We start from the raw sequence: 14,293 nt of genomic DNA on the forward strand, positions 1-14,293 counted from the left end.
AGAAATTGGAGCATAGGAAATTTGTTTTGTCCTATTTTCCTCTCAAAAAAAAATATAGAAGACTATTTCCAAGCAATACAAGATCTTCACCTTTTCCCACAGTGACGTTCAGGCTGCCAGCTGACACACCTGAGCCCCTTGTACAGAATATTCTGAGATGAATTTGTACACAAGGCTCTTGGATATAAGGGCATTTCCAAATAAGTAAGTTACATTTGCTGTAAAGATTTTGTCCATGTCAGCAATCTCATTGCTTCAGCTGACTAACTGAAACGTGCTGCAAATTTTCAGTGCACATCAACAAATGTACAACCCCCCTACCAATTTAGATATAAATAGAGTGGTACACCAAGGATCTTACCCCTGTTAACCACCCAAATCTACAAGCTCAGCACACATATAAGGGCCTGTAAAAGAGGTGCATTCTTTTCATCTTAGCACATTAATATTAATATCCTTGCTAAGAAGCGAATCAGCACTAAGTATAACATTTGTCTACATTTTTATCACACATCAGCTAGCATGTGTATTTTATTTTTTTTTTTTTTAATCTGGCACACACAATACTCTATATATACAGCAAGTATCTTCCCAAGCTACCAGGAAATTACACCAGACATTTTTTTGCTCAAGGGTTCACTTAAGAAAAACAAAGATACCGCACAAACAAAAACTAGAGCAAATTTCTCCCTGCAGCTTAAAATACGATAAGATTCTGTAAGAAACCTAAGTGGATTCTGTCCCCCAGACAGAAAAGGAAGCACATTTCTGAGCATATCCAAATGCACAACACAGATTCAGAGATTCAGTGAAGAGCAAGAAACAACACAAGCTGCTTATGGGTTCATCCCTTGCTATTTCCCAATCCAGAAATACATCAGAAAACTTTTGCTTTTTCTTCAGAGCCAATGGGAAAGCAGACTAATGGAGTTTAAGTCAAGCAGTAGCCTTGCTTTCAATTCAACGCCTTAACACCAATTACTGCAATGAAACAAAGGGGGAGCATTTTGTAAACACTGCTTAGTAACAACCGCCTAAGCAGCATGCAAATTCAGGCCATGCCTCTTTGCAGCATCTTAAGGTATAAATATAGAACTCTTTAAAACAAACAAACAGAGGCTTCCACATAGCTATTACCGAATAATCTCTGACCACTGAAGTCATGTGCTCTAACAAAGCAGTGTTCTGAAAAATGTCTTGATCCCCAAATAATTACTACATAGGGAAAAGTGGTACAGTATGAAAGACACAGCAGGCAAAAAACTTGTACTTAGTTTAGGAAAAAAAGAGCAGGAAACAAAAAATAAGAGGAATATATGAAAGAACACAAAGATTAAAAAAAAAAAAAAAAAAAAAAAAAAAAACACTCTCCCTAACAGAAGAAACAAATGAGGGAAGTCTAGAAGTAAGCTTCTCAAATTTAGCATAGGATTAGGATGTGCTTGATTTAGCAACCAATTTGTCAGTTAGCTAGATTAGTTTTCAGAAGAAAGACTGGAGCACAGAGATGCTCCTCAAGGGCTTGCAGTGCACAGATCCCAAACAAGCCATGGAACCAAAAGCAACGCAGCCTTGCCAGGGAAAGACAGCAGCTGATCAGCCCAGGTAAGACATTTCTAGCTAACCTAAAACTTTGGGATTTATTGCTGCTATGCTACCATCAAATGCAGCAACACTGTAGGGCAGTTCAATGTGTCGTGGCAACCTGGGCAAACTGAACTTTCTGGTACAAACACTCGAGCAAAACAAGCTGTGTATTGCCTTTCCTTACAACACAGGGAGCAACAACAGTGGCAGCAAAGAAGAGATAAAAAGCAAAGTCAGCCCAGCAACCAGAAATACTTCAGGCAGCCACAGCTGGAAGCAGAAAGTTCACACAGCTCAGTGGTGGCTGCTGCCACAGGTGAACAATGCCTCCATGAACCACCTGGCCAACAACCCAGAACCACTGAACCACTGCTGCCAGTGCTGACATGAAGATGCCTTCCTCTGGCACAAAGACAATTCACTGCATGATCCTGTGACTTCGAGCTAAAGCCAACTCTGCCTCGTGCAAGGACAGTTCTACCCAGCAGTGCCACACTGCGCTCCGTGCCTGCACCCTCTCCGTTAGCTCGCTTGGCATCTCTGCCCTGAAGCCTTCACAAAACAGCTTTAACTGAACTATGTTACAGAAGGAGACAGTGTGTCAGCATACTCTTACTTACCTTTCCGGCAATAAATGAGATAAAATATACACCCAGAAAGCTCTTACTAACTTAGTAACGTTATTTTTGTACAGTGCTTTGAAACAGCATGCAGAACGTGAGTGAAATGAGAAGTACTCTCGAAGTACAACTGGAAAGCCATGGTGAATATAAGCTGTTTTACTGCCAGAACATTTTCAATGCTGAAACAAGTTATTCTGATCCTAGATGTTTCAAGTGAGAACGCTATTTACAAAACACATAGACAGACTCAGCTTTTATCCCCCAGCCTCAGCTACTGGCGAGGCTAAGAATGGGGTAAGAAGTCCAACACAAAAAGAAATAAGGAGCCATAATCAAAGAACAGCACTGAAGACAACCCATGAGGAAGAGAGCAGAGAAGCAGCCACATACATGCAGACAAAGATTTGACCAATTGCTTCCTAAGCTTCAAAATACTGCAAATGACAAGAGCAAGCCACTGCACAAAAATAAATTGGAGGAGACAGGATGAAGGAAAGTGGACCTGAAGTGTGGAAAAGGATACAAACAAATTAAGAACCTGTAAAACAGAGACATTATCAAAGGTCAAACACTTAAAGGATTCCACATCCGATCCATACTTTTTCTCCCCTTTACCTATCAAAAGCCCAGGCACCACAGAAGCCCAGGTATCAGCCCACGTTCACTTCATTCACACAATTCAAAGCTCACTGCTGGCAGGTATTTAAGTCTAAAATTAACCATCATTACACTATAAAAACCTTCAATTTTTCAGTAATCTAAAGACTTCAATTCCAACAATCTTAACCATGGTGCACATTCTATCAAAGCATTTACTGAACAATTTGCTTCTCTACAAAAGCCCTGAGTGTTACAGATTCTGATTTACTTACGACATATTTTGGGCCCTACCTCTAAGCCTACCAAGAGCCACTTTTAAGAGCAAAAGCTCTCTCAATTGCCAGTGACATCTATCTGCATCTGTGGAAGCCTGACAGAGCAAGTCTCAAAACGTGAATCAAACCCATTCACTTGAAGAAAGCAAGAATGGTACAGACTTGTTAGTATTTAACATTTTTCTAAAATATCGTATGCTTGCATTTTTGCTGCCAAACTCACCAATTTAATTTTCCCTAAAATGTTTTCCACCTCCCTGCCCAGCCAGAGCCTGCTGAAGCTGCCTCTTCCTCTTTGGTCTTCACAAGAAAGAGTTAATTGGCTTGAAGTGCACGTTCCTGCACTCTTTCACAGAGCCAGGCAGCTGGCTGAAGCACTAGAGATGGAGGCCAGTTCTCAGCAAAAGATATAGGCAAGCCAGAGCTATGGGCTGGCAAGCTCAACTGTTTGGAAAAAAAAAAAAAAAAAGCACAACTAAAGACTGAGAGCTCAGAAAAAGAGTCAATGAAGCAGTCTACACCAGTCTACACATTCAAGGCACACACCACCAGAGCAGTGGAAGAAAACTGTCAGTCGGTCCACCTGGAAAATTCGATGGGTGTGGAACGCCTGCATGGGGATCCAGTCACTGAAAAACAGGGTCTGAACAGTAAAATGGAGGAGGACAGGAGAAAAATAAAACACTTCATCCTTTGATGTAGTTTTCAGCATTTTTTGATGCAATGACTAGTATAGGTAGCATCAATGAATATATAGTCAATCGAGACAGCTATGAATGGAACATGGAGAAGAAAGCAGACAGGTCTCTAGGCAGTGAATCAAATCAACTCAGATCCAGTTTGGTTCTACACATTACCCATTCTGCACATGGTATTTGTCCAGTAGTTGCTTTGAAACATTCATTTCCACCAATACAAAGTACAGTAAAATAAAACCATTGAAACTCAAGCACATTTCCAAGTCTTCATTACATAACCAAGTATTAATTGTGGTGCTAAATGTAATAAAAGTCCCAATCCTCTAATTACTTGCAGCTGGGCACTTTTATTCAAAGGAACTGGTAAGACCCTTGTCAGTTTGGGAACCACAGTTTGTACAAGACTTTTATGAAACTCATGCATTTCTCACATAATCCTATTAGAACTTAGTTAACTATAAGAGAACAAGCCCTATCAGAAATGAAAACAAAGAATACTCAGAAAATTAGATATATCTTTTTTTTTTTTTTTTTTTTTTAAGAACAGCTTCGTCTTCTTGCATCAGAGGAGCATATATACAAAGAGAATAGTATTAAGACCAAAAATATAAGATCTTGTTAGTCAGATTCTGGAAAAGCATCTCCAGGACAACTAAGTATTACTTTACTGCGATTGCACAAAGACATGCAACAGGTGACTAATCTGAGGAACTATAGTGGTTTTAGTAGCATACACAATAAACATTATTCAAGTACCTGGGTATTTTGTAATATTAGAAGCATTTTGATATAGCATTTTGAAGTATAGTAAAGGCATAAAGCAGTCACGGTGTGCTCCTCCATTTCTCTGCTGTATCAGAACCCCATTACAGTGATCTGGCTCCTGATTTCTTCCCAAAAAGCCTAACTCCTTTCTGTATCAAAGAATACGAGAATGAAGGCTCAGATTTAGAAAGACAGATGGGTTTCTATCCGTGTATCAGATACTGACTGATCCTAGCAGAAGGTAGGTAACTGAACACTTCTGAAGAACTGGACTTAAATTTGAACAGGAAATGAGAGACATTCTCTCGAGTTAGGAGCCAATATTCAAAGACTGGAACTACCCTTAATTAAAAAAAAAAAAAAAAAAAAAAGAAAACGAACAAAGAAAAGCACATGAGCACATGCCCTTTAGCATCTCCAGTAAAGGAAGAGCTCTTCAGACCAAATCAGAAACCAAAAGGAATCTGCAATTTTCATGTATACTAAAGCATCCAATAAGTCAACAACAAAAAACATACAGGGAATGTGCTAAGTTAGTTTTCCCCTTTCTGATGTATTATGTACTAATAAAGTTAATCCTGATTTAAAGAATCACCTATCCCAGTACCACTACCCTGCAACCACTTCAGCACTGGCATCTATTTCCTTGGTCTGAACCCTTACAATTGTTGAAAATAAATTTGGTCTAGAGAAGCACAAGGAAAATAAATGCCATACTAACAAACTGTCACTTGTAGCTGATGGAAGGCATGATTAACTCTTTTTAAACAGAACAAAAAAATCTCTAACTAATGAAATCACTGTTTTGATTGTATAATTTTAAAAAACATACCTAATCCAATATTAACACTCACAGTTCTATGACACAACTTTTGCTTTTTCCAATATTCGGCAGAAATAAAATATGTATTGAAGTATAAGGACAGCGGGACCACAACACTCCTAACAGCCTCCACTTGCTCATGCTTTTAACTCCCTTTAAAGCATCCAATGCTACAATGGCTTTCCAAGCATAGGAACCAACCTACAACAGCAACACAAGTTCTTCCTGACAGATGCTCACTAGCAGTTATCCTCACATCAACACATTAGCATCCTCATGTTTCTCAAAAGTAACGGAAATAATGAGCACCATACAACACAACACTCGTAAAAAGTAACTTCCACATATTTATTTCCACACATGACACTCCTGGTGACTTCTGAAAGAGCAACACTTTATTCCTCTAGAATGTCTATGTGTGCCATAGCTCCTAACTACAGATCTCTTGTTCTAATGTGAAGTAAGTCATTGAAACCTTAAAAAAAAAAAAAAAGAAAAATATTTTGCTTTTGAAGTCACATGATACATTTTCTGCCACATTTCCTCAACATATGTTGGTTAAGACTGAAAGAAAAAAGAGAAATACTAATAAAATGGAAAATACTGAAAATTTGCAATATTAATGATCAGTTGAGGATCAATCTTTCAAAAGTTTTTACAAATGAAGATACATTTTTAACATGTGGCTCTCCAAAGTGAATGGGACTGGAAGTTAACACAGGTTTCCACTGTGACTTCACCAGAGTGTGTCTGCAAAACATGACACACTTTTTCCTCTTTCAATCCTGGCAAACCAAACCAAAACAAACAACCCCCCTAAAATACGAATACAGTTCTAGAAGCTTCAGCTCTACATAGAAATCAATCGTAACACATTTCAACGCCCTCCAACAATGCATTTAAAAATGCACCTTCCAGTATAGTTGCATGTTTATAAAATGCATTTTGTTTGTTCGACAGTCCTTTTACATGCATCCCTAATTTAAGGCAGTTTGTAACGGTTCTGATTACAGAAGTACTTTAGATTTACATTTCCCCTATGTAAACAACAACAACCAGAAACACAGACACACAACTCCTCCCAAGTAAACTACAGTCATCAGAGTGTGTTGTCAAAGATGCACAAAACCAAATTCAATGCAGAGTGACTCAAGTGTGGGAATGTTTCTGCTCTACAGCTTTCCATTTTACATATATATAATACCACATATATATGAACCAGATTATATATTCTTAACATGGTAAAAAATTGCTGAGAAAGCTTAATTTCAAGATTATATTCCTCAAAATCACCTTATCCCAGTACTAAACTTTCCTTCAGCTTTCAGATCTCATACATCTTTACTGAACAGAAGCTCTGCAAGCTCAATGCACGGTCATAATTTACAAGCTACTTAATTTATATATAATCCAAGAAAAAGTAACTTGTAGCATAAAAATAGAATGCTTCAGTGAATGCATCACTTACAATTCTTAATTATAATGTGCTGGAAATACAATCCAGTTCCAGTATTTTTTTTTCTGAAAGTTTGATTCCACCACCATGTTTTCAGATGTCACAGAAGTCAGTACTTTTAATTTCAGCTGCACAGAAGTAGGTGACAAAGAAAACACTGCTTTCAAAAGAATGAGAATTCAAAATTATATGTAGTTGATTTTTTTTGCACAGATTAGTTATGCAATTTGAATACCACCAGCAAAAGCTTTTAAAGTACTTAACATGAGTAAAAACTGTAACTGGAGTAAAAGGATGCCCATCAATGAGCAGTGTTTTGATGAACAGCTGTCACCACAAGCTGCTCATGCACAGTTGTATCTATCTAGTCACCCATAAGCCTGCATTTTTTCATACCTATGCAAGCAAAAGATGTATTTCTGTGTAAAGACTAAAATCTTTAAAAAAAAAAAAAAAGATTTTTTTTTCCACTAGTAGTATTTCTATAATGATATCACCATACACTTCACAAAAGCATTACAGTCTAGCATTATAGTTTTGACTGGAATATCGCCCACTACTATGATTAACCAAAAAAAAAAAAACAACAACTATAATCAAAACACATGGTTGCATATTCCAATGTTTCTCTGACTGGAACTTTTTGATCTCTGTGTCTTCTAAATAGCAAACTATGCACTTCCTGATCTGGGTGATTTTACACCACCATACTTATACGGATTTTCTTTAGCAGTGTTCAATTGACAACTTAAAAACCTATGTAAGGTGTTTCTTCTGTGGTTCACAGTAAGAAAACATTCTACACTCTCCATCAAAGTTTCAGCTTTACTGCACAACTGCTACCTACTCAAATTTTGAACTGTGAAGAGTAAAGCGGAAAGAGTTAAAGGACAATCCATTTGCTTAGTAAACAACATTATTCATTGCACGGAAGTTGTATGTCACAAACTAAGATATACATTAGAATTTTATTAGCCAAACAGATTTATTAAAATCTTATGATCATGACTAGCAGTAAAATGAACCTTTATGCTTCTCAGAGGAAATCTGAGAAACAATTTAAAAGGATCCAATTTTCCAGTAAGTTCCAGATATCATGATTCAGCCTCTACTGCACTTTACATCCTGGAAATACATCACTTTGACATTAAACTGTGCTGTGAACAGATGAATGTTTGCTGTGCTCTGAAGTATCCTTGTAACTGACCACATGACTACGTAAAGTATAAAAGAAAGAAGTTATTTACTAACATCATTTCTGAAGAAAGAAGTAGCTTTCATAAGAAAGCAAAACACACACGAGAAACGAGACAACAGCAAAAACTAAGCCCAACGCCCAAGTTGCACACACTTACATTTGCAGCATGACTTCATTCAGGAACACGCCATCCACTAGCGCCACATATTCCTCCAGGTTGGTCCCGTTTCTTCCAGCTAACGGTCCAAACGTCTTAACCTAAAACACAACCACCATCACCATGACACCAACTCCACCTTATTCTCAAACGATCAGCGAATAAACGAATAATGTGCGAGAGAAAGATGAACGCTTACCCAGGTGACAAGAGGGCTAGACATGAACTGCTCCAAGAGGGGTGTGAATATTTCGTTCTCCATTTTACAGAAGGGAGGCTAACATCAACGTAGCTCCTCTGCCGCAGAAAACGAGAAGTCCTTCGCTGTGGCAACTCTTAAGGCGCTGGGAGGATTTAGCTGGAGTCGGCGAGCCCCATTTTCACAAAGCGACGCAACACCAGCAAGAAAGTCGATGCTGTGGCAGCTGGGGTTTATCTTCCTCTTCTGAAGAAACAACGGGTTCGGCCGCCCATCTACGCGGATCTCAGCCCCGCTATCCGTGCCTCTCCCCTCTGCGTGCCGGGGAGGCGGGAGGCAGGCAGGGAAGAAAGGAGGGAGGCTGCCCGGCTACCGGGATTCTGCATCAGACAAAAAAAAAAAAAAAAAAAAGGGGGAAGGAAGGAAGGAAAAAATCAGCCAGAGCGGCAAACAGCTCCTCACAGCGAGGCTGCAGCGGGGCTGTGCGCGCCCCCCGAGCCCCCCGCCCTGCTGAGCCGCCCCCTGCCCCCCTTCCCTTCCCCGACCCCCTCCCCTCTCTAACCCCATCCCTTCCCCGACCCCTCCCCTTCTCCGACCCCTTCCCTCCTCCACCAAATCGCACCGCGGGGCCGGCGGCGGGACAGCCACCCGCCGCCTCGCCCTTCCCCCGGCAGCGCCCCCCGCTAACGGCCACCTCGCCTCAGCCGGCCCCGAGCCGCAGCACCGCCCCCCCCCCTCCGCTACCCTGCGGGCGGCTGCAGCCCGCGGATCCCTCCGCCCGGCCACCCGCGGATCCTTCCGCCAGCGCGCTCTCTTCCTCTTCCCCCCCCCACCTCCCCTCCTCTACTCAGCGCGGGGCGGGGCCGCGGGGGAGCCGCCGCTGCAGCGGGGCTCGTGCCCGGCGCGCGCGCTCCCGGCCGTTGCGGAGGGGCGCGAGCGGGGCCCAACGGCTGCGCCGCCTCAGCTGGGCTGGGGGCGGCTGAGGGGGGAGCCCCCGGGAGCAGCCCCCGGGGCTCCTCTGGGGAAAAAGGTGGCCGCGAGGAAATAGCGGGGAGTTGGGGGATAGAAGGGAAGTAAAAGGGGAGTCGCTGAGGGCTTTGAGGGGGGAAATGGGGGCTGGGGCGCTCGCTCCGCAGCCCCGCCACACGGAGAGGCGAGGCGAGGCGAGGCTTTCTCTCAGAGGTGAAGCCCAGACACACCCACGCTAGCACAAAATGCCGCTTTCTGGAGGGCCTTAGCGCAGGGAGGGGGGCGACCTGGGAGCAGGAAGGCGAAGGATGACAGGCAATGCGCTCGGCTGGGCTATTGTCCTCCAGCCAGCCCCTGCCACTCGCGCGTTTCTGACCGCGAGGGCTGCAGTAACGCGCGGGGCCGTGTCCTGAGGCGTGGGCTATGCAGGTTATTGACAAAGCATCTCAAATTCTTAAACCCAGTTTCTCTTCCATGTAATATTTTCCCAAATACCTTTAGTTTTACACGCACACTGAAGTGCACAAAGCGATGCAGTCAGGTGCTGAAATGAAGTCTTTGAAAAAAAAACCATCATAGCAATAGCCGCAGATTAGGTTTTCTAACCCAAATACTGGAGGTAGTATTTGTCCTAATTGTCCAAGGTTAGAGGAAGTCCCCTTCGTGACCTTTTCCCCATAGATGAAACTGAGGAGGAAGTTTAAATAAAAGTAGAAAAAAATACGTACCTTGAAATATTAGTATGTAATTCTATTCCAGGGGTGATTTTTTAAAATAATGAAGTTGAATGATTTACATATTCTAAACAATAATCATTTGTTGTTTTGTTTTGTTTTTCCCAAAGCAAGATCTTTGGAGTGAATGTTACGGTCCTCCTGTAAAACAAAGGTAAAAGTGCAAGGAAAAATCTGTGGTCTTGGAGCAGAATAATAATCTGGTGATCCATGGGTGAAATAACTGCCAATAAACTACTAGCCCTTAAAGACAGCTACAAAAGCATTTTTATAAAAGCCTGAATAACCAACTGATAGTTTCCCTGTATCTGACAACAGTCCATGATACACAACTGTGCGTTCAATACTATGGAACATCCCTGGCCCATCAGTTTGTTTCTTGTGGCTCTAAAAAGGCAGTAATGATTGTGGTGTAAAGTAGTTGCTAGGAATTAAAGACTGGCTAGAATAAGTTGATAGCCAATGTAATAGTCACATGCAAATAATGCCAGCTCGTTAATGAATTCCTGAAAAATATTTTATACTGAGTTAGCATCATATTGAGATAAAGATTTGATTAAACATTTTTAGGTCTTTTTACTTGCATCCACACAATCCAGTTTGTGTGCATTCTCAGCATTTCTATTGGTCACTATTCCTTCAATCAGACTATTTGGATAAATATTGTGTAATGTTTTCATGAAATATTTTGTAAGCTGGTTTGTCTCAGATGATTGTCACTTCCTCATAAGAACCTGAAATTAACACAAGAAAAAATTCATAAAAGGTTTCCAGAAACAGTCCTGATCCTTATCATTTTTTCCTCATTTTAGACTAACAGCACTAAAAGTGTGTGGAGGAGCTTCGTAGTTTCTGCAGCTTTTGTCAAGCCAAATGTAAGATTATTTACCTCATTTTCAGGTGTATACTGCAATCAGAATGAATTGCCAAAAGGAATATATTTTACTATATTATACTATTACTAAATGGTAATAGCTACAAGGAACTGAACAAGCTAGCAGTTCTTTGGTTGCCTTTAATTACTGTTCATCACCTATGCACCTAGCTGTGAGTACCAGCAGGGACATGGATTGTGCCTAGTGGCCTAGCCAGGCCTGACCAATTGCAGCTCTCCTGGACCAGCTCACTTATTTGCTGAAGCTCAGCTGCCATGGTGCAAGCTGGTTATTTAAAATGCAACCATCTAAGAGGGGTGAGACTATTTGTCATAGGACAGGAAGCTGGTGCTGAACCTGTGTTTGTTTGCCATTTTTTTTTTTTAGACCACGCTTTAATTGAGATTATTTTTTTTTTTCCCTTTTGAGTTTTCTGAGCCCAAGATGAATATGAACAGCTTCCATCTTTACCCTGTCAGGAGTCTTGATCAGTATTAATCTAGGCAATATTTAGAAATCATGGTTCCATTTCAGGAGGCTAGGCAACGTGCAGCTTGTTATATTTTTGGCTGCCTTGTTTTAGTACTGTTTACCTGGTGAGACTCCTAAAAGCAATGACTACACTTAAAGTAGTAAATCCAGGAACCTTGTTCAGTACCAGCTGTGTAAGTCGTCAGCTTCGGTTACCCAACCCAGAAATAGAGAAGACTGGGAGCAAATGGTCGCTTATGTCTCAAAATAGGAGCTGAAATCTGACTGAAATCTTCCTCCCACCATGCCCCCTGTCCCCAGGATGGATCTCACTCAGGAGTCTGGCAAGGTATACGCACAGACTGGTACTGCTTCCTCAATTAGTAAGCCAGCAGGCCACCTCAAGTTATAAGAACCCATCTTTGCCTATCCTCTCAGCACTGTACCCCTCATAAAGATCACACCCCAAGCTCTCAAGTGTAACTGAGATATGTTTAGTTCTCCATACAGTGTGGTTCGCTTTGAAATTTCATCTCTATTTTCTCCTTTAAGAGTAAAATACTATATTTCAGTTATAATAGAACGGACAAGATAGTTGGAATGATTCTTTGACTTTGAAATAATAGAATGTAGAAACATTAAATAGCTGTAATTGTTTCAAGTATTCCAGGAATGTATTCAGTAATTTTTTGGAACTGTAAAACTTTATACTTTTTGTAATGTCTAAATGCACAGGGAGAAAAACCTTGTTTTTTCACATTTTCATGATCTAAAGCAGACCTGTCGTTATGTAATAGCATGTGGCCTACTGCTTTTGAAAAAAGAGATATAGAGATTTACCTTTATACTTGACGTGTTGTGTTTGTTCTTGTACAGGTAAAGTATTTCTGTCTAATTCCATCGCATCTCCTCTGCTACCACATCCAAGGTTCTACACAGAGGACACTGAAATTATTACAAACAATGTCTTTGTGCCTAGACCCCAGTTCTGCACGTTACAGAATTGTTTCATGATCTCACCTTTTTTTTTTTTTTTTAAGCATAACTTTCTATGCCAGTTTTTGCAAATTGAAAAGAACAGGAACACAAAGTAAAGCCTCAAGTCTGCAGACAGCATGAAAGCATAATTGTGTTTACAGCCCCATTTACCTCGTCAGAGTTTGTCAAATGATTTGTGGTTAGCCCTGCCCACACTGAACTAAGGGAAGAGACCGATCTGTGACAAGAATGTAAACGTAATTACCCATCTTCAGCTGCTGCATGAAACAGTGGTTTTCTCTTCCTCTTGTACAGAAGCAAAGGAAAGAGGTGACAGAGAAAGCTCTTGCTGCTTTTTTCAGCTACTGATCTGCACTGCCAGGTTGCTACATCTTTGCAGGGCCTCATGACGAATACAAAACAGGAATCAAATGTGGATGATTGGGACCCACTGCAGGGTTATAAATGTGCAGTCAGAATTAGAATTTTCTGTATCTGGGATGATTTAACAGGACTGTGGTCATTGGAAATTGCAAGCTAATGAGAAGGACAGTAACCTCACCTGTTCTTACATATGTTTGGTCCCAGAGAAATCTGTTTTCCCTATCAAACCATGGCTACAGGAATAGATGGGACAATACCAGAGAGAGCAAGGCCACCAAGAGTCCAAGTCTCAGTATGGCTAGGAATTTCCCAAGATCCCAGAAAGTACACTAGACTAAAAGTTACTTTTTGTTTCACAGAACTGGAAAGAAGGGGAAATCCTTCTGTGGCATGAAGAATGAAGTGGAAATTCCAAAACAATTCTTGAAGATTTCTTCCCCACGAGTGTGTCAGCTTCAATGTAACTGAAATTTCCGTCAACTTTGAGGGAACTTTCTGAGTAAGTACCATAAGTAACCTCAGAGTATTTTAATAAGAGTATTTTGAGTGAAACAAACAAACAAAAAAGCAGTAGGGACTTGGGAAGAGTGGGTATTGCCCATTTATTTATTTATTTATTTATTTATTTATTTATTTATTTATTTATTTATAAAACAGACATTTTACAGCTTATGTCCAATTATACCAAATAGCAAGCAATAGGTATAGAAACGGCAGAAAGGGAATATTTTGTATGGATATCTGCAATACCAAACAGTTCTCTGCATCAGCCTCAATGCAAATTCATTAGAACATCTTAGCAGGCAGAACACTAATTGCAAAAGCTGATGTTTACCATTTCCAGGCGTCTCTAGGTAACCCATCCACATCTGATTACTGAGCCATTTGGATATTTCAGATGAATTACGGTTAAAAGTACCATCCAGCAGATTCACACAAAACTAGCAGTGACTGCCAATAATTGTTTATTAAAAACAATGACTATGGTTATAATGAATTCCATATTTAAGTACTTAACTATATTTTTTAAACATCTTAAATTTTTTGAAAATGAAGAGAATTTAACGCTATATGTTGACAGGGGTAGAACTGCAATGTCATTTGAGAGCCAGATTCTGATTCCTGCTTTAACTCACTGAATTGTACCCTAGACAACTTATTCTATCTCTTAAGTATAAATTTAATCTAAAAACTATGTTGATACTTAAACTGCAAAGCATTTGGTGAAACTGCTATAGTTAGTATTGCTGTTCATCTGAATAGAGAGGTACTTAGGATTTTTTGTTCATTTTCAATTGGTCAGACTGGCAGGAAGGATGTTATTGTGGCAAGTTATCTGATCTGATCAAAAATAGACAGCAAAATACCTTCCGGTTTTTAAATTTAATTATTATTCTTAGATATTTCCATAGGCTTAGACACCTAAGAATGTCCAACAAATATTATCTTAAAAATGCATTTGACCTTAGTATTATATTCATTTAGGTCTTTTTCCTACTTA

General features: G+C 40.3%; 1 protein-coding gene and 1 long non-coding RNA gene across 14 annotated transcripts in view; one reads left to right on the forward strand and one right to left on the reverse strand.

Moving 5' to 3' along the window:
• CCDC88A (coiled-coil domain containing 88A) overlaps window positions 1-9,264 on the reverse strand; it is an 81,220-nt gene extending 71,956 nt beyond the window's left edge. For 7 of the 13 annotated variants that reach the window (XM_068675249.1, XM_068675245.1, XM_068675246.1 and 4 more), the window contains exons 1-3: window positions 9,126-9,264; window positions 8,382-8,761; window positions 8,183-8,283 (exon numbers count right to left, since the gene is read on the reverse strand). In XM_068675249.1, the coding sequence (XP_068531350.1) occupies window positions 8,183-8,283; window positions 8,382-8,444 (164 nt within the window). In that variant the 5' untranslated portion in view covers window positions 8,445-8,761; window positions 9,126-9,264. Of the gene's footprint in view, window positions 1-8,182; window positions 8,284-8,381; window positions 8,762-9,003 lie in introns of all 13 variants that reach the window. The other 6 variants (XM_068675253.1, XM_068675254.1, XM_068675251.1 and 3 more) reach the window with 3 other exon arrangements.
• A 154-nt stretch (window positions 9,265-9,418) lies between these two features.
• Window positions 9,419-13,786, forward strand: LOC137853201 (uncharacterized). Its single transcript, XR_011094313.1, has 3 exons — window positions 9,419-10,238; window positions 13,152-13,291; window positions 13,637-13,786. It is a non-coding gene; the product is annotated as an uncharacterized lncRNA (long non-coding RNA).
• The last annotated feature ends 507 nt before the right edge of the window (window positions 13,787-14,293 follow it).

This window comes from Anas acuta, chromosome 3, assembly GCF_963932015.1.
Source record: "Anas acuta chromosome 3, bAnaAcu1.1, whole genome shotgun sequence".
NCBI classification, from domain to species: domain Eukaryota; kingdom Metazoa; phylum Chordata; class Aves; order Anseriformes; family Anatidae; genus Anas; species Anas acuta.